Below are 18,591 nucleotides of genomic sequence, written 5' to 3' on the forward strand. Positions count from 1 at the left end.
CTCCTAAATGCTCATCCAGCCTCAGTCTGCACCTAACTCCACTTTCTCCTCCCTACCCTACCTGATAGGAAACTCACTACTTTTAAGACAAACTATTCTATTTTCAGACAGGCTATTTTTCCATCCATTGACTATAATCAAGATGAAAACTTTTAAGGTTGATATACTGGGGGTAAGATTTCAGCTTCCAATTTCTGTGTCTTGGAGAAGAACAATGAGACAGGGAGGCATGAAGCAGAACCACTCTTAGGAGATATGCATTTTGGGCTGGGCCTGAGAACACATCACATCTTAACTAGAGATGATTTCTTTCTTCCTGATAGTGCCCCTGTCTGGATCTGGGTTGAGGGTTTGTTGAGGAGAGGGACTGGTCCCACCCAAAGCAGGTAGGGTTTAGTGGTTTACGTAAAGTTTCCTGTAGGTGTTTTCCTTATGCATGCATGTCTCAGTATCAGATTTTTCTAACCAACACAGAAACATGGCATCATTTTTCTTCTTTTGTGCAGAAATTACTGCTTCCTTGATGAGGCTGACATTTGACTCTGTTTCCTCCAACCATAGTTTCCATCTAAGGTTTCACAAGATTACGTTAATAGATTCTAAACCTCTCCATGTATTAAAATCACATGAGACAATGCATGTATAGCACTCAACACTGCCTACTGAATGATCAATAAATGGGAACGTTAAGAAATGGAAGGAAGGCCAGGAGTGCCAAGGCAACCTCTCCAGTTGCCATCTGTCTGGTACACAGTACTTAGTAGTGCTCAGTGAATGGAAGTTGGCATTTACCTGAAGCTACTGCTGCTGATTGTCTTAAATTTAACTTTCAAGTTGACTGTGTGAATTCACATGATTTATATGGATATTTATACTACTGTAAATAATCAATTCTAGCTACACATTGACCACCTTTTATCATCTCTGAAATCGGGTCAATCAGTGGCATTCAGTGGCAGTGTTTTTCTTTCTTTGTGCTGCTTGGTATGTCTTACATTAGTTCATGCCTTAGATTAAATGAAGTATGGTTGGCCGGGTGCGGTGGCTCATGCCTGTAATCCCAGTACTTCGGGAGGCTAAGGCAGGCGGCTCACAAGGTCAGGAGATTGAGATCATCCTGGCTAACATGGTGAAACCCTGTCTCTACTAAAAATACAAAAAATTAGCCGGGCGAGGTGGTGGGCGTCTGTAGTCCCAGCTACTCGGGAGGCTGAGGCAGGAGAATGGCATGAACCCGGGAGGCGGAGATTGCAATGAGCGGAGATTGCAGTGAGCCGAGATCATGCCACTGCACTCCAGCCTGGGCAACAGAGCGAGACTCCGTCTCAAAAATAAATAAATAAATAAATAAATAAATAAATAAATAAATAAAGTATGGTTATATTCTGAAGTAATTATTTTTAAACTATTTTCCCTACAACTCTGGGGCTCTGCAGAAGTGCTTCTAGGGCTGTTCTCCTTTCTCTAACCCCATCAACCCAACTGTTATTTATTTTGTACAAGAGGAATCTACTAAGATTTTCTTTGAAAACGAGGTTCTGCTGACTTGCAAAGTTTAAAAACTGATAATTTAAAAGACCAATAAGCATGGTGATTTCCATTCTAAAATTTAAAATGATTTAAAAACACCATAGCAATGCATACCTGAAAGAAGAAATCAAAGGAAAACACAGCACGAAAGAATCGAAGTACTTTCCCTCCAAAGTTAAAAAGATTTGAAACCACATTGAAAGTTGCTTCTAGATTTCCATTTGAAATAAAATACAAAGTTGGTTCAAAGCCTATCATTGGTCCGTAAATCCATAACCAGAATATCAGTTCTCAAATGTGCTGGCCCAAGGAACATTTCACAGGGGTCAGAGACTCTCCACTGCTGACATCTCTCTTGCCCTTTGCCAGTCGCTTTGTGCCATAGGAAGAGTGGGCAGCAGAGAAGCTTCTGCAAGAGAATCCTGCGGGATTTTAGGAAGGAACAACTTGTATCGACCTGGGTTGATATACCTGAGACAGGGAGGATTTGGGTTGTCACCCACAAGAAAAGTAGGAGAAAGTCAGAGCTCATAAAGTCTGAAAACATATTGGACAGAGGAGAGGCTGGTTTTGGGCATTTCTGGGGCTTAGGGGGCTTTGAAAGGAATGGTTATAGACCTTTCCTTTCAGATGAAGATTCAGAAACTCTGGAAACAGACTCTGTTCCTCAAAACTGAAGGAAGCCCAGACAGAAAAACTGTTTGTGTGTTGGCTTGAGGATAGAAGCGAGGGACAATCAGAGGGAAGGAGCAAGGACTCCAGGATTAAAATTACAAGAGGAGTCAGCTTACGTAGGGATCCAGGCGGGGAGGTCCCGGGAAGCCTGAGTCATGCTTGAGGCAAGCCAAGGCAACTCATCTGAGTAACACGAAGCCATGAAACTGTACCTTATGTAACTGGGCTGGTTGGTGGCCCAGGATTCCCTTTTTCTGTGGCACCAGGGTTTAGCGCCCTTCACTCACAGCTATCTGTGTGGAGATGCGAGGGCAGGAAAGCTGTGAAGCTCAGGGGCTGTGCTTTGAAGGGGAATTCCCCACTCTTTGGACATTGGCAGCAGAAATTACACAGAGAAGTGGGGCCCCAGGTACACAGCCCAGTGAGAGACTCTTGTTTTGGAAGAGTTTGATCATACCTACCAGGACTACTGGCAGAGCCAGTTCCATGAGAGCAGCTCCCTTAGATTCAGAAAGAAGTATTCCAAAGAGCAGGGAATGGGAAATGCACACAGGATTTGGCTTGTTCCAGCTTTGTGACATTGGGCAATTCATTAATCTCTGAGTCTCTGAGAGTCTCCTCTATAATGTGGAGATGGTCAGAGAAGGAATCTCAAAGGCTCTTCCAGGACTAAAATTCTAAGTTTCAGCGAGGCACGGTGACCCACACCTGCAATCCAGGCATTTTGGGAGGCAGAAGTGATAGAACTGCTTGAGCCCAGGAGTTCAAGACCAGCCTGGGCAACATGGCAAGATCCCATCTCTACAGAAAAATTAAAAACTAGCTGGGCGTGGTGGTGTGCACCTGTAGTCCTAGCTAATTGGAAGGCTGAGGTGGGAGGATCACTTGATCTGGGAAGGTCAAGGCTGCAGTGAGCCATGATTACGTTACTGCCTTCCAGCCTGGGGGACAGAGTGAGACCCTGTTTCAAACAACAGCAGCAACAACAACAACAAAAAATCAAAACCAACAGCAACAAAAATCCCAGACCCAACAACAGCAAAATAGTTGACAAACTTTTTCTGTAAAGGGCCAGATAGTAAATATTTTTGGCTTTGCTGCTGTGTCATCTCTGTCACAACTACTCCACTCTACTGCTGTAACACAAAAGCATCTAAGGAAAATGGGTGAATGAATGGATGTGGCTGACTTTATTTGCAAAAATAGGTGGAGGGCCAGATTTGTTGTTTTGAGGACACACACACACAGTCTCAGAACAGAGCCTGGCATACATGAAACCCTCAGGTTTAGCTCTTGTTCTTCTTTGCAACTGAAACCTGTTGAAGGACTGTCATATCACTTATCTGATTGAATCCTCAATGATCTAGTGAGGTAAGTACAGTGAAGATGATGATTAACCCCATGGGTTGCCCACGTTTACACAAGCTAATGACAGAGCTAAGACTCCCTCTGATCTTCTGGTTATTCAGGTCTCTTTCTCCTTGTCTTTTGAGATGGAAATTTATGAGGCAATTGGTGTGGCCTAAAGATTGGTCTGAAAACCAAGAAATTATTTCATTTAGGGCTGACCAGAGACCCTGATGAAAATTTTCCCTGAAGAAAGAGGACAGGTTCTCAAACTTTTCAAGTCCTCTTGGATAAAATATATCTGATTTTATCTTTGTTTCTAAAACCTAATGATCAGATCAAAGTCCAGTCACTTATGATGTCACCAGAGGGGCCAAAGGCATCTTAGAAAAACCTGGTAGTCCCAATACATGGTTGGGAACTCACGAATTGGAGAGGAAGAGAGGGAACCAGGCAGCTGGACATGGGAAAGGCAGGGATGCACCCCAGGAAAAAGTGAGAAGGAAAGATAAGTACTTGACTCTTCATAAGCCTGGGGGAAGCAATTCCTGCCTCTTCTGGCCAAGGTCCATTTGGCCCTCTCTCCCTGCTCTACTCGCTTTTTACCTGCATGTGCTCTTATTTATCCCAGTGCCCTGTGATGAAAGCCATGCCTACACATTTCTTAATTTTTTTTTAAGGCCTCACAACACCAACACCTTGCACTGCAAGAAGGCACTTGACAAACATGGGCTGAATTAAAGAGAAAAGAGGGAGGAGAGGGACATGTCCCCAGACCCTCATGCTGGTGTCCCTTGGTGGTGTCACCTGAGACCTGAGTCTATATTCTGGCTCTGGTGCAGGGGCCACACAGTACAGACAGTGGTAAGAATTCAGGCGGTTAGGAGGGTGCTGGGTCTAAGTCAAAGCCTGCCTCCAGCAGTGCTCCAAATTTCTGTTTTTATGCACAGAGAAAAACTGTTGTTGGTTAGGCTCATGGGAGTAAAACTGGAAAAGCAAGCCCTAATCAGAGTTCCCAATTTCAGCCCACATTGGACTCCTTGGTAAAGTTCGGTGTGGCTATCTTTCCTCACTCTCAGGCCATTTGTTTTCTCAGTTTGAGTCAAGGTTTTGCAAAACTTGGCAGTTCCCCATTGGTGTATTTTGGGTGGGAGCTTTTGGGTTATCACAGCAGTGTCTGCTTTGCTCTCTCTTCTTCCTCCTTCTTTTTCCTCCCTTTTCTTCTCTTCCTATTACTCATTCTCCTTTTCCTATTCCTCCACCTTCCCTTCCTCCTTTTTATTCTCCTCCTTCTCATTCTTTCCCTCCTTCCCTTTCTTCCTTCTCTTTTTCCTCTCTCTTCTCTTTTCCTCTTCCTCTCCCCTTCATCCTTCTTTTTTTTTTTTTTATGGAACCACTTCCCTCCCAGTCTTCATGGCTTAGTCTCTCCTCTGAGGAGTTTCTCTGATTAATATACAGCCATTCAGCACTCCATGTATTCTTGGTGTTTCTAGGCATCAATTGATTGACGTGTAACCAAGTCCCTGCCATCTAGTTAGTACCTAAGCACCTGGCTTCTCCTTTCTCACTGGCTGCCTTCCCAGCATTTTCTAACAGATTAGTGCTTCTGTAGACAGAGAAAAAAATACATTTTTGTAATCCATATTTCTGGTTGGTAGAAATCAGAAGAGACAGAAAGGTGGTGAAACTATCAGTTAAAATGAATTCGTTGGATTATTCATATTAGAAATATATCTGGGATTAAATTAGTTAATACATGTGAATCTCTTAGGACACTATATAGTTAATGGTGTCCGAGGGATGGCTATCACGATTATGGTCATTATAATTGTTTCTCGGCCGGGTGCGGTGGCTCACGCCAGTAATCCCAGCACTTTGGCAGGCTGAGGCAGGCAGATCGCCTGAGATTGGGGGTTCGAGACCAGCCTGGCCAACACGGTGAAAACCCCGTCTCTACTAAAATTACAAAAATTAGCTGGGCGTGGTGGTAAGTGCCTGTAATCCCAGCTACTTGGGAGGCTGAGGCAGGAGAATCGCTTGAACCTGGGAGATGGAGGTTGCAATGAGCTGAGATCACACCACTGCACTCCAACTTGGGCAACAGCGCAATATTCCATCTAAAACCAAAAATAAAACGGTAATTGTTTCTCATCTCCAGCTTCTCCTCCTTAAGTTGTGAATTGAATCATTCATCTATTTATGTAGTATTATTCTTTCATTCCACAACTGCATGTTGATACATACTATGTGCCAGATGCTGTGTAGGTGCTGGTATATATCCATGTGCATGTGTGTATGTGTCCCTCACATTCTTACAAAATACATGTAAAATTAATAATAGTTAAGTGTCCAGAGAAAATATATTTGAGTCAAGGGTGAGGTTCAATGGGAGGGAGAAGGGTCTTTCTTATTCAACACAGGCTCAGAGAGGGTCTTTCTGAGGATTGAGCATTCAGGTTGAGCCTTGAATGATCAGAAGGAGTCAGCTGTGTGAAGATTCCAGGAAGAGCAACCCAAGCGGAAGGAACAGAATGGCCAAAGGCCCTGATGTAGGAAGAAGCTTGGGATATCTGAAAAACTGAAAGGGGGCCAGTGTGGGGTAGATATGGTATACATATTTATTTATTTGAGACAGGGTCTCACTCTGTCACCCAATCTGGAGTGCAGTGGTACAATCTTGGCTCACTGCAACCTCCACCTTCCAGATTCAAGAGATTCTTCTGCCTCAGCCTCCCTAGTAGCTAGGATTACAGGCTTGTGCTACCATGCCTGGCTAATGTTTTTGTATTTTTAGTAGAGATGGGGTTTCACCATGTTGGCCAGGCTGGTCTTGAACTCCTGGCCTCATGTGATCTGCCCACCTTGGCCTCCCAAAGTGCTGGGATTACAGGTGTGAACCACTGCACCTGGCCAAGATGGTGTATTTAGATCAGGTGCTTTGAATGAGTGACCCTGAATTGCTGATGATTCCAAAGATGGGCTCATCTCGATGAGAGGATGGATTGGTCTTCAGCCTCCTTAACCTCTAAATGCCAGCGGAAGACCTCACCTGTCTTTTGTGCCAAAAACTGGTGGGAAAGTGTCAGTGGTTTCTTGAGTTCCTGCCCCTTTGGTTCTTTGGGCAAGGAAAGAATTTCATGAAGGTAATGAGTGAAAGAGGACCATTGTCCATGGGAACAGGAGTTGGCTGAGTAAATAGAGACTGTGATGACTCTGGAGCAAAGCCTGTGTCTAAATATTTACTAGAGTCTCAGAAATAAAATATTCTGAATATAGGAGCTCCATCTGATTTTCTGTCCCCATCCAGGAAGTGTGATCCTTGAGATGGCAATGGTCCAAGATTAAATCTTTTCAAACTCCCTCTGTGAAAAGACAGCTTACTAAGGGAGACACTAATCATGATTAAAGACAAATTCCTGAGAAGGTGAAGAAGGAATATGAAAACATGATACAGATGAGCACGTGCCACTCCTGAGTTTACAGTGGGATGGGTAAGAGGGTCTCACCCCACTGTGCCCCTTCAGGGACATTCACAAGGGAATATCCCGGGAAAAACCAGAAAGTCAGTGTGTGCCACAGCCTCTCCCTGTGCCCCTGGGACTTCAGTCACCTTTGGCTATAAGACCTTGGGCAAGTCACTTCAATCTTCTGATCGTTATTCTCATCTGTAAATGAAGATCAGAATAATACCAACCTCACAGAATTGTAGTGGGCATTAAAAAAGAAAAAGCAAATGAAATACATGGCCCAACCCTTGGCCCAAAGGCGGTGCTGTGAAAGTTAGCATTCTCCTCTCCCTTTCTTATTCTCCCAGGATGGGGCTCTCAAACTGTGGTACCCAGACCAGCAGCATCAGCAAGACCTGTACTCTTGTCAGAAATGCAAAATTTCTAGCCTCAAACCAGACCTACTGAATCACAAATGCTAGGAAATGGGGCCCAGTAATCTGCGTGGTTTTTTTTTTGTTGTTGTTGTTGTTGTTTGTTTGAGACACGGTCTTGCTCTATGGGAGTGCAGTGATGTGATCACAGCTCACTATAGCCTTGATCTCTTGGACTCAAGCGATCCTCCCACCTTAGCTTCCTGAGTACCTGGGACTACAGGTGCGTGCCACCACGCCTGGCTAATTTTTGATTTGTAGTAGAGGTGAGGTCTCACTATGTTGTGCAATCTGGTCTTGAACTCCTGAGCTCAAGCAATCTTCCCCCTTTGGCTTCCCAAAGTGTTGGGACTACAGGTGTGAGCCACCATGCCTAACCAGTCTGTAGTTTAATAAGTCCTCCAGGTGATTCTAATTAGGGTTGCCAGATTTAACAAATAAAAATACAGGATGCCCAGTTAAATATGAATTTCAGGCAAACAATACATACCTTTCTGTCTTTTTTTTTTTTGCATAAGTATGTCCCATGCAATATTCGGGACATACTTACACTACAAATGTATAAATAATGAATGTATTATCTGTGAACCTGCATATTCAAGATAGGCAGATTTAACTGTGTATCTTGTATTCTGGTTATGTTAAAGTTTAAGGACCATGATTGGAGGATATCCCAATGCAGGAGTCCAGCACAGCCTGGAGAAGGGATGGAGAAGATGCCCTGGGATCTCCTGATATCCCTTAAAGAGAAGGACAAAAGCAGGGAGCAGAAAGCCATCTCCAGAATTCTGGACATTCTGGGTCTTAGATGGTTCATTAACAAAGAAAAAGGTTTCCTGAAATTAGCTGAGTGCATTTTCCATTTGGGCTACGATGACCTTGTTTCCTCAAGGAGAAAATGATGACTCTGTTTCTTTCAGGAAATTCAGGGTAATCTATGAAAACATGGGCTGTGTAACAGCATTAATATTTCTTCAGAATAGCATGTCTTTGTGGAGCAAAACTTTCTTAAATTTTGTCACATCATCAAAGTTCAGTAACACCCTTTACGGTAGGCCAAAAAAGATTCTTATCCTTGGTTTATAGTGGAGGAGACCGAGGCTAAAAGCAGTAAAGTGACTGCCTCAAGGTCACATAGTTTGATATGGCAGAACCAAGATTAGAACCAGGTTGGAAAGTTCTCAGTGTACTTTGAAAGAGGGGAGGAAAAGGATGTCCACGCCACTTAATTGTACTTTCAAGTATGATTATTGATATAGGATCCTTTTTAAAAATCCCCTGGCTGCCTCTGATTGTGAAGCCAGTTGTCCATTGCCCTGGGCAATTCTTTTCATTCTTTTTTTTGAGATACGATTTCACTCTGTTGCCCAAGCTGGAGTGCAGTGGTGTGATCACAGCTTATCAAAGCCTAGACCTCCTGGGCTCAAAGGATCCTCCTATCTCAGCCTCCCGAGTAGCTGGGACTGTAGACAGTGCCACTATACCCAGTTAATTTGTTATTTTTTTGTAGAGATGGGGTGTCACTATGTTGCCTAGGCAGATCTCAAACTCCTGGATTCAAGTGATCCTGCCACAGCCTCCCAAGGTGCTGGCATTACAGGCGTAAGCTACTGCACCCAGTCCCCAGGACAATTCTTGATGCCTGGATTTGTGATCCTGAGTGTGCCCATGCTGCCTTACTGTCCTTAGGGTGTGGAAGTAAAGATAAAATTAATGTGTAAATGTGAATCACTTTCTTCCTCTGGGCTACAATTTTCTTTTCATTGGAAAATAGCAAGGTCAGCTGTCATCATTTCCAAGGTAATTCCAGCTCTAACATCACGTGAGCTGGGTTAAGATGTCAGTTTTCTATTTCCATGCACACAAAACATAACTGTAGATAGCACTCAGTGACATTTTCATGTCTTTTTCTACATCCCCCCGCCAACAAAAACATACAACTTACATGCCTACTTTGCTTTCAGTCCTCAGGCTCTGCTAGTGAATCTGAGACAGCTCTGGAATTGTTATCCCTTATTCTTACAGATTTTAAAGGATTTTGTTCTGATTATAAAATTATACAAACCCCTTGTGAAAAAATTGGAGAAATATTTTAAAAATGCACTCACATTGCTTTGTCTTCCCAAGATAATCATTGTTAAATTTGGATATATTTATGTATACACAGGTGTACACACACACACACACACACACACCCTTATGCATATATTTAAACATTTTGGGACTCATATGGCATATAGGTTTGTATCTCCTCATGTCATAACAAATTCTTCAAAGCTATAATTTTAGTGGCTGCACAATATTCCGTCATATGGCTGGGTGCAGTGGCTCATGCCTATAATCCTAGCACTTTGGGAAGCCAAGCTGGGAGGATAGCTTGAGGTCAGGAGTTTGAGACCAGCCTAGTCAATATAGTGAGATCCCATCTCTACAAAACATTTTTTTAAAATTCCATCATAAATATGAACTTGAATTTATCTAATTGTTTTTCTATTGTTGGGCCCTTACGTGGTTTCCAACATTCCTCTGTTGTAAATGACATAGCAATGAATATACTGATGAAATCCTTATATCTAAATCTTTGTCTGCATCTGTGATAATTTGCTTAAAACCGAGTCCTGAAAATAGGGGCGTATAAGTGGAAGGAGACAAACTTTTAAATGATTATAATGTGCACCAACCAACAACTTTCCAGAAAAATGGTATCAATTTACATCTCTACCAGAAATACGTGGGAGAGCCTAGTTACTTGCCAACACCAAGTATTTAACATTAAAAAAAGCCTATTTGATGGACTAACCTATGAGGTCAGTTCCCCTTATGGTCTTGTTCTTATGAACACTGAGCTTATGGGTTGCCTGACTAACATTTCACAGAGCCACTTCATAGTCTCCAGTATACCCTGCTGTTCTTATGGACCCTGGGTAGGCCTGGCAGGCTAGGTTTATTGCCTCTTCTTCCAGAGAGAGTGGCCCGTGGCATGTCCCTGAGAAGCGTCCTTACTCCATGCCCCAGTGGGAACAAATGCAACTCTCAAGACATTTGGTTGCTATGGTTTTTGTTGTTTCCCCAAGTGGAATGTTCAAGGATTTGATATCACTTACTCACTCAGCAGAACTTTACTGAGTCCTTGCCGTGCACAAAGAATGTCCTCTGTTAAGTGGAAGCAGGACTGGATTGCAGAGAGCCAGGAGTACCTGAAATTCGTCTTCTGAATTTCATGCCACAGCTGAGAGGCAGAGGTCACAGTGAGCTGAGATCATGCCACTGCGCTCCTACCTGGGTGATAGAACAAGACTCTGTCTCAAAAGTGGGCTCTTTGAAGGCTAGAAGGTATTTGGGGCAATAGACCTGTGTGGAAGCAGTTATCAAAGTGGGGACATGACACACACCAGGAGAGGGGAGCAGACAACATGTGAAGTAAGAGATGGGAGGACGGAGATCGGCTCTGGATGGTGTCAGTGGAGAGGTGGGACTGGGCTTCATTTTGAAGACGAGGGAAGCATTTTTGTAGACAGAGCTTGATGAAGAGGGCATTCCAGGAAAAAGAAAAATCTCATAAACAAAAGCAGGAGGCAGGAAAGCACAGAGCACATCTTGGAAATGGAGCCAGTGTGGTTTTGCCAGAGCAGAGGTGACATGGCAGGGCATGGCAGGGCTGCTGAGATTGGAGAAGGTGGGACTGACTTTATTGCAGAGAGCCTGGAGTGCTTGTAATACCTCTTCTGAATTTCATGCCACAGCTGAGAGGTAGAAAAGTGCTCTGGTCAACAACCTTTGTTGTCTCTGGTTGTTGAGATCACCTCTGAGAACTCTTACAATCCCATCTCTTGAGGAGATAAATTGTTTGCAGAAGGATTTCCCACCAAGCTTTTGAGTGGCTTCAGTGGATCTCCAGTGGTAATATCTTTGCTTTCATAACTTTGCTGCAGCCTGATGGTATCCTGGAAGTCTTGATTCTACCAAGCCCTCCAGTTCTGAGGTCTCCCTGGTGAGATCGGTCAAAGTTTCTTTCACTCCATGTTCTATATATTGGCATGTGGCTGAAGTGAAAATGCCGCCCACTGGGCAGCACAGGTGCCATGTATACCTGTGTATACATACATAGGTATGTATATACACACACACACTCTTAGATATATATACAGACACACACACACACACACACACACACATATATATATATATATATATATATATATTTTTTAAGAGATGGAACTTTGCTCTTGTTGCCCAGGCTGGAGTCCAATGGCACGATCTCGGCTCACTACAACCTCTGCCTCACAGGCTCAAGTGATTCTCCTGCCTCAGCCTCCCGAGTAGCTGGGATTACAGGCGCCCGCCACCACATCTGGCTAATTTTTTTGTATTTTTAGTAGAGATGGGGTTTCACCATGTTGACCATATCTGGTCTTGAACTCCTGACCTCAGGTGATCTGTCTGGCTCATCTCCCAAAGTGCTGGGATTACAGGTGTGAGCCACCGCGCCTGGTGGGTAACAGATCTTTAAAACTCTGGCAGTTAAGCAGGTGATTTTGGGGAGAACCTCTTTCACTTTTTGTCCTCCAGATGTTAGCATTTTATTTATTTTTTGGTGGGGGACATGGTCTTACTCTGTCCCCCAGATTGCTGCAGCAGCATGATCATACTCACTGCAACCTTGAATTCCTGGGCTCAAGTGATCCTCCCACCTCAGCCTTTAAAAGAATTTAAGTGATACAGCCACTGTTTTGTTAAGGCAAACCAAATTGGTCTTTTCAGTAGTCTAAATTGCATTGGGAGGAAATCTGTTCTTGCTGAATGTTCCAAATAACAGAGAGGCAAATTCTTTAATAGTGATAGCAATTAGAAGGACTGGCCCAGGTCCTCCGTACTGCCAAGAACTCATGGCTGAGTGACAGGTTTCAAAGGGGAGTTGAAGGTGGATGATGTTAAAATCTTATGGGAAGTTAAGAGGGGCAGCTTGCTTCATTCTAGATGGCTCAAGTTTGGAATGTTAAAACCTTACCGGAAGTCAAGAGGGGCAGTTTACTTCATTCTGAATGGCTCATGTTTGGAATAGTCTATTCAGGTCTGAGGTCCACTTTGGGGACAGAGATGGGGCTCAGGGAGCAGAGAACAACAAGGGTGATGAGAATCAAGTCCATTGTCAATGAGGAACAGACACATAAGAAGAGGAACAGACACATGAGAAATCTGGGGAAAATTTAAGCAGGGAAACCATCCCTGTCCTCAGGTATTGGAAGGGCTAACTTGTGGAAGAGAAATTTGACTTGTTCTGTTACACTCTAAAGGGTGGAAGTAGGACTGACGGGTAGACTTCAGCTCAAATAAAGAATGACTTTTTTTTTTTTTTTGAGAAGGAGTCTCGCTCTGTCTCCCAGGCTGGAGTGCAGTGGCGTGATCTCAGCTCACTGCAAGCTCTGCCTCCCGGGTTCACGCCATTCTCCTGCCTCAGCCTCCCGAGTAGCTGGGACTACAGGCACCCACCACCACACCCGGCTAATTTTTTGCAGTTTTTGGTAGAGACGGGGTTTCACCGTGTTAGCCAGGATGGTCTCGATCTCCTGACCTCGTGATCCGCCTGCCTTGGCCTCCCAAAGTGCTGGGATTACAGGCGTGAGCCACTGTGCCCGGCCAAGAATGACTTTTTAACAACTAGAGTTGTTCCACTGCAGATTCAGCGCATTGTAAGGTAGCGAGTTCTCTGTCACTAGAGGTATGCATTAAGAACTGACCATCACTTGGGAGGTGTTGCAGAGGGGACTTAAGCTGTGGCATCCACAGACCCATTCCACTCTGAAAGATTCAATGATTGTTTAATTTCTCCATACATCTCCCCTCCCACCAACCTTCCAGGATAGGACATCCAGGTAGTAAAATGTGACTACAAATTCCCTAAAGTCAAAAGAATAAATAGCCTTTCTGCATTTTGTGATGTGACATTATGTTGTTTTCCCAATTCCCATGCTCTCAGACCTGTTGGGTTTGGTCAGACTCAGTTCATCTTGCACAACAAGCAGCAAAAGTATCCACATGCTTGTAATGGCCTTTCGAGTCCTATCAGAGGGTGAGGAGGGTTGGGAAAGAAGTTAGTGAGAGGTGAGGTCAAGTTGGGGACATTTTAGATAAAGTCTGAAATCCTGAATTCACAGGAACGCGGGGGGAGATTCTAGAGAATTACAGAGAATGGTGATTCATGGCACTGGGTCACTCCCTGCATGGGAGTGGTGCCTATTCTCAAATGGGCATGAGCGTGGGTGAGGAGTGGACAGAGAAAGTGTTTGGGAAATTGGCATGATGAATGCATTGTTGGTGAGCTCCAGCAACAGAGGAGCAGCGTAAAAACCTGGCAGGGGAGTACAGGCCATAAAACAATGGTGTCTGTCTTAGTTGGCTCAGGCTGCCATAACAAAATACCGCAGACTGGGTGGCTTAAACAACAGAAATTAATTTTCTCATGGTTCTAGAAAGTAGAAGTCAAAAATCGAGGTGCCTTCAGGGTTGGCTTCAGGTGAGGCCTCTCTTCCTGGCTTGTAGATGGCTGCCTTTTTGCCGTGTCCTCATACATGGCCTCTTTACTATGCATGTATAGGGGGAGAGACAGAGAGAGATTTCTGGTGTCTCTTCTTATAAGGACACCAATCCTATCAGATTGGGGCTCCACCCTTATGTGCTCATTTAACCTTATTATCTCCCTAAAGGCCCTATCTCCAAATACCATCACCTTGGGGGTTGGTATTTATGAATACCAACTTTAACATATGAATATGGGCTTTAACATACAAGTTTTGCAGAGAGGACACAATTCTGTCTATAACAGTATCCACTGTAGCTCTTGCTAATTGTCTTTGCCGGTGAAGTAATTATCCTCTTGGAAGGAGAAAGGAGGGAAGGGACACTGATGAGAATCAGCTGTGTCAGTCACAACTGGTTCATAATTTGACTCCTGCACCAACCCTGCCATGAGAGAAGACGGAGGCTTGCAGATGTTCTAATCACCCAGATAGTAAGAGGTCAATAAATCATTCAAACTTGAGTTGTAAAGCTCATGCTGTCTTTGCACTTGAGGGAACTTTACCTTGAAACCTTGCTATATTCCTAAGACTGTTTTTAGGCCTGCTGTCAGGAAGACCACTTGATAGACCCTTTTGGGTGTCCAGGAGAGTCTCTAAATAGGTCAGTGTTATGATCAGAGTTGTGCTTTGGGGAGGTTGCTTGGCCATGTGGGTGGGTGGGGAGGTGACTGATGAAAAGGAGAGAATAGAGATCCTCTAGCAGCCCATTACCTGGTCCTGTTGAGAGATAGTGACAGGCAGCAGAAGGGTCATCTAGAAAGAGCTACGTGGCCATAATATTGTGAAGACAGAGTCAGAGTTTCGGTAAATGATTAAGTGTAGGTCATGGGGTAAAGAGAGGGAATCCAGAATGAGGAAGGTGGTTCCCCTAATAAAATGAACAGAACCTGGGCTCAGGTCATTCTGGTACCCCGAGCTCTCCTGGCCTCATTCCACTGTCTTCTCAGATAGTGAGTGGGGACTTCAGGACAGCCTGACATTGCTTAGAGTACAATGTCCCTGTTTGGGAGAGAGATTGGAGAGGACTTTTTGAACTTATGACTCATCTAATGCAGTTAATAATTTCTGGTAATTATGTCCTTAATAGTACAGCATTAGGCTTAATTATTTATCAAGCAAGAGGTGATAAATGAAAAGATAGTGGGTCAGGGCAGGTAGGCCACTTGCAGAACAAAACTTTTGACTAAAAGTGGACTGTTAGGCCAGGTAGGGTGGCTCACACCTGTAATCCCAGCATTTTAGGAGGTGGAGGCAGATGGATTGCTTGAGACTAGGAGTTTGAGACAAGCCTGAGCAACATGGTGAACCCCTATCTCTGCAAAAAATACAAAAATTAGTTGGGTGTGGTGGTGCACACCTGTAGTCCCAGCTACTTGGGAGGCTGAGGCTGGAGGATCACTTGAGCCTGGGAGGCAGAGGTTGCAGTGAGCCAAGATGTGCCACTGCACTCCAGCCTGGGTGACAGAAATAAAACCCTGTCTCTGAAAACAAAACAAAACAAAAAGACTGTTATCCCCATCAAGCTTTGAGCAGAAGGAGGTAGATGTCTCTAAACACCCTGCCTTCCCCTAGTTTCCCCTTCTTAATGAATGGCATCCACCCAGTTACTCAAGTCCCAGATCTAGGAGTTACTTTTGATTATTCTGTCCCACATTTCCCACATCTAACCTATCAACAGAGCCTGCCAACTTTGTTTCTAAAACACACTTCCTAATCTCTACCCTTGCCTTTGTCTCAACTGCTGTCACCCTAGTCCAAGCCACTGTCCTCTCTCACCTCAGCCAGTGATAGTCTCCCACCTGGTTGTTCTGTTTTCTCCCTTGCCCCCAACACTGCACTCTACACACAACTTACAGCAATTTAAAAAAGCAAATTAGGTCCTGTCCCTCTCCTGCTTCAAATCCTCCAGTGGCATCCCATCTCACTTAGAATAAAACTCACTTTTTTTTTGGAGTCAGGGTCTCACTCTCACTTTGGCTGGAGTGCAGTGGCATGACTGATCATAGTTCACTGAAGCCTGCAAGTCCTGGGCTCAACTGATCCTCTCTCCTCAGCCTCCTAAGTAGGTAGTACTACAGGCATGCACCACCATGCCCAACTAAGTTTTTACATTGTTTTTTTTTTTATAGTGGCAGGGTCTCACTATGTTGCCCAGGCTGGTCTCCAACTCCTGGTTTGAAGCAATCCTCTTGCTTCAGCCTCCTAAAGTACTGGGATTAGAAGCATGAGCCACCACACCCAGCCTAAATGACTCTATTTTAAAATATTAAGATCACAAATCATTATCACATATCAACCTTCTTTTTGCTTCTCAACTATGCATACCTTTCCCACTTGTGGGGTGTCAGGGGGTCTTTGCTTAGTGGGAATGCTATTCGTGTGGTCTCTGAATGATTAACTTTTTTGTCATCCAGATCTCAGCTTAAAGGTCTGAATTATAATAGTAATTCTTTAATATTAGAGAAAGTCCATAGAGTGACCTTCTCAGACTCTTCAATCTAATCACTCTATCATACCCTCTATTCTCTTCATAGCACTTACTACTCTCTGATCATTGTTTTTGTCGTTTATTTATTTATATTTACAGCATTTGAATATAAGCTTCTTGAGAGCAGGGATTTTGTCTGTGTTATTCACTGCTGTTATTAGTGCTTGACACGTACAGTAGATGCTAAGTTAATATTTATTGAGCAAATGTACTAATGCACCTATACCAACCACTGTCTCCTTATTGTCATTCTGAGAACTTCTTCTGGCTAGGCCTTCAGAAATCTCTCTCTCCCCTGACTTAATATTTGGCACTAAGCACCAGCTGCCTTATACTGGTAATAGGGGCTGGTATAGTTAAAACAGTTTCTTGGCGTAATCTGTCTTTTGGGAAATAAGCGTTTTGTTCCAGGTTTGGACCATCTTTGGGACATTAGATAAATAACTACAAGCCTCTCCCCATCTGCTTAGCAAGAATGGGGATAATTACACTTTTTTGATTCTTATCAAATGCTGCTGTACCTTCTCCTCTTGGATGCAGAAGGACTTTAGAACTTTCTGGAGTTCTTTTTGACCTCAAATGCAATTGAGTTGCTGATACAGTATTATGATTGGTTAGTGCAAGATCCCTCTCTTGCTTTACCTGATATTTTCTTTTTTTGTCTCCCACTCACAGTCCTATTCTCCTTTCCCCTTCCGGTCTTCCACTCTTGGGTATTTGATATATGTGCTTCCAATCTGTCTTCTATAATCTGTATTTAGACATGTGCATATCCTTGAAAAATGCAGTGTTTTGTGCATGTGTCCGTGTGGTCCCTAGAACCTTTGTAAAAAATATCAATACTACATGATCTAGAGAATTATTATTAATATCATCTGTTACTTGGGAGTTCATGGAGTCACATAATTTAACAGCTAGGAATCACTTGCAAATCATCAGCTCCACGCCGCTCCTTATTTGACCAGGTGACTAAGGTCCAGAGGCTTCCTTTGAAATGATTTCTTTCAAGAAAATTCTCAGTGGTTTACTGAGAACCTGTATTGGGCAAGACCCTAAGCCACCAGGCATACTGGGGAATATGGAGATCAAGGACTCATGTCCTAGGCACACAGCCTTGAAGGAGATTTTTAGGGAGGCCTGGTGGCTGTGGGACTTTCCATATCTTCTTCAGGACTGGACACAGGGCCCATAAAAGACTCACAGACGATCTGGTTTTGGGATACATCCCACTGCTCCTTCCCCAATCCTCTCCTTTTCATCTTTACTATTTTCTAAGTTTCCACATCTGCCTTCTGAACCAGCTGTCCCTGATGATTCCAGAACGGTTGTGCTCCCAGCCTGCCTCTGCTCTTTCTTGTCCTTCTCTTGACTGACATGTCTCTTCTCTCTTTGACCCACTGTGAGTGACCTGGTGGAGCACAGAGCCCTCACCTGACTTTCTTTTGCATTTCCAGATTGGAGCCTCCCTCTTCGCTAGTAACATTGGAAGTGGCCACTTTGTGGGGCTGGCCGGGACTGGAGCAGCTTCAGGCATCGCCACTGGAGGCTTTGAATGGAATGTGAGTAACACCGCAGCCATGGTGCACTGGGGCTGGAAGGAGTCTTAGCAGTCAACCAGTTCAATCTATGCTCAGAGGAGCTGAAGGTGTTAGGGAACCCTTCAGGGTCAACCCAGGGTGCAGACAGAGGAGGGGCATGGCTTCAGGAGCCTCAGGGCCCTGCTCACCTTCCACCAGAGTAGCATGAGAAAACCACTGGTATGACAGCAATAGTATCTTTTCTGTTTTCCCTTCATGTTAAAAAGCCAAAGCCCTTCTAGTCCTATTTGAGATTTGGAAATGCTTACCACCAGATTTCCATTATTATTATTATTTTTTTTATTATTTTATTTTTAGAGACAGGGTCTTGCTCCATTGCCCAGGCTGGAGTGCAGTGGTGCAGTCATAGCCTACTGCAGCCTCAAACTCCTGAGCTCAAGCGATGTCCCCACCTCACTCTCCCAAGTAGCTGGGACTACAGGCATGTGCCACCATGCTTGGTGAATTTTTTAATTTTTTGTAGAAGCAGGGCCTCACTATGTTGCCCAGGTTAGT

The 18,591-nt window shown here is 44.0% G+C and overlaps 1 protein-coding gene across 1 annotated transcript in view; it reads left to right on the plus strand.

The window, feature by feature from the left end:
* The window catches only part of SLC5A1 (solute carrier family 5 member 1), a 70,005-nt gene that overhangs the window by 12,030 nt on the left and 39,384 nt on the right, over positions 1–18,591 (plus strand). The window contains exon 5 of the mRNA XM_033233356.1: positions 17,953–18,057. Within this exon, the coding sequence (XP_033089247.1) occupies positions 17,953–18,057 (105 nt within the window). The remainder of the gene's footprint in view (positions 1–17,952; positions 18,058–18,591) is intronic.

This window comes from Trachypithecus francoisi, unplaced genomic scaffold (assembly GCF_009764315.1).
Source record: "Trachypithecus francoisi isolate TF-2019V2 unplaced genomic scaffold, Tfra_2.0 Lachesis_group14, whole genome shotgun sequence".
NCBI classification, from domain to species: Eukaryota; Metazoa; Chordata; class Mammalia; order Primates; family Cercopithecidae; genus Trachypithecus; species Trachypithecus francoisi.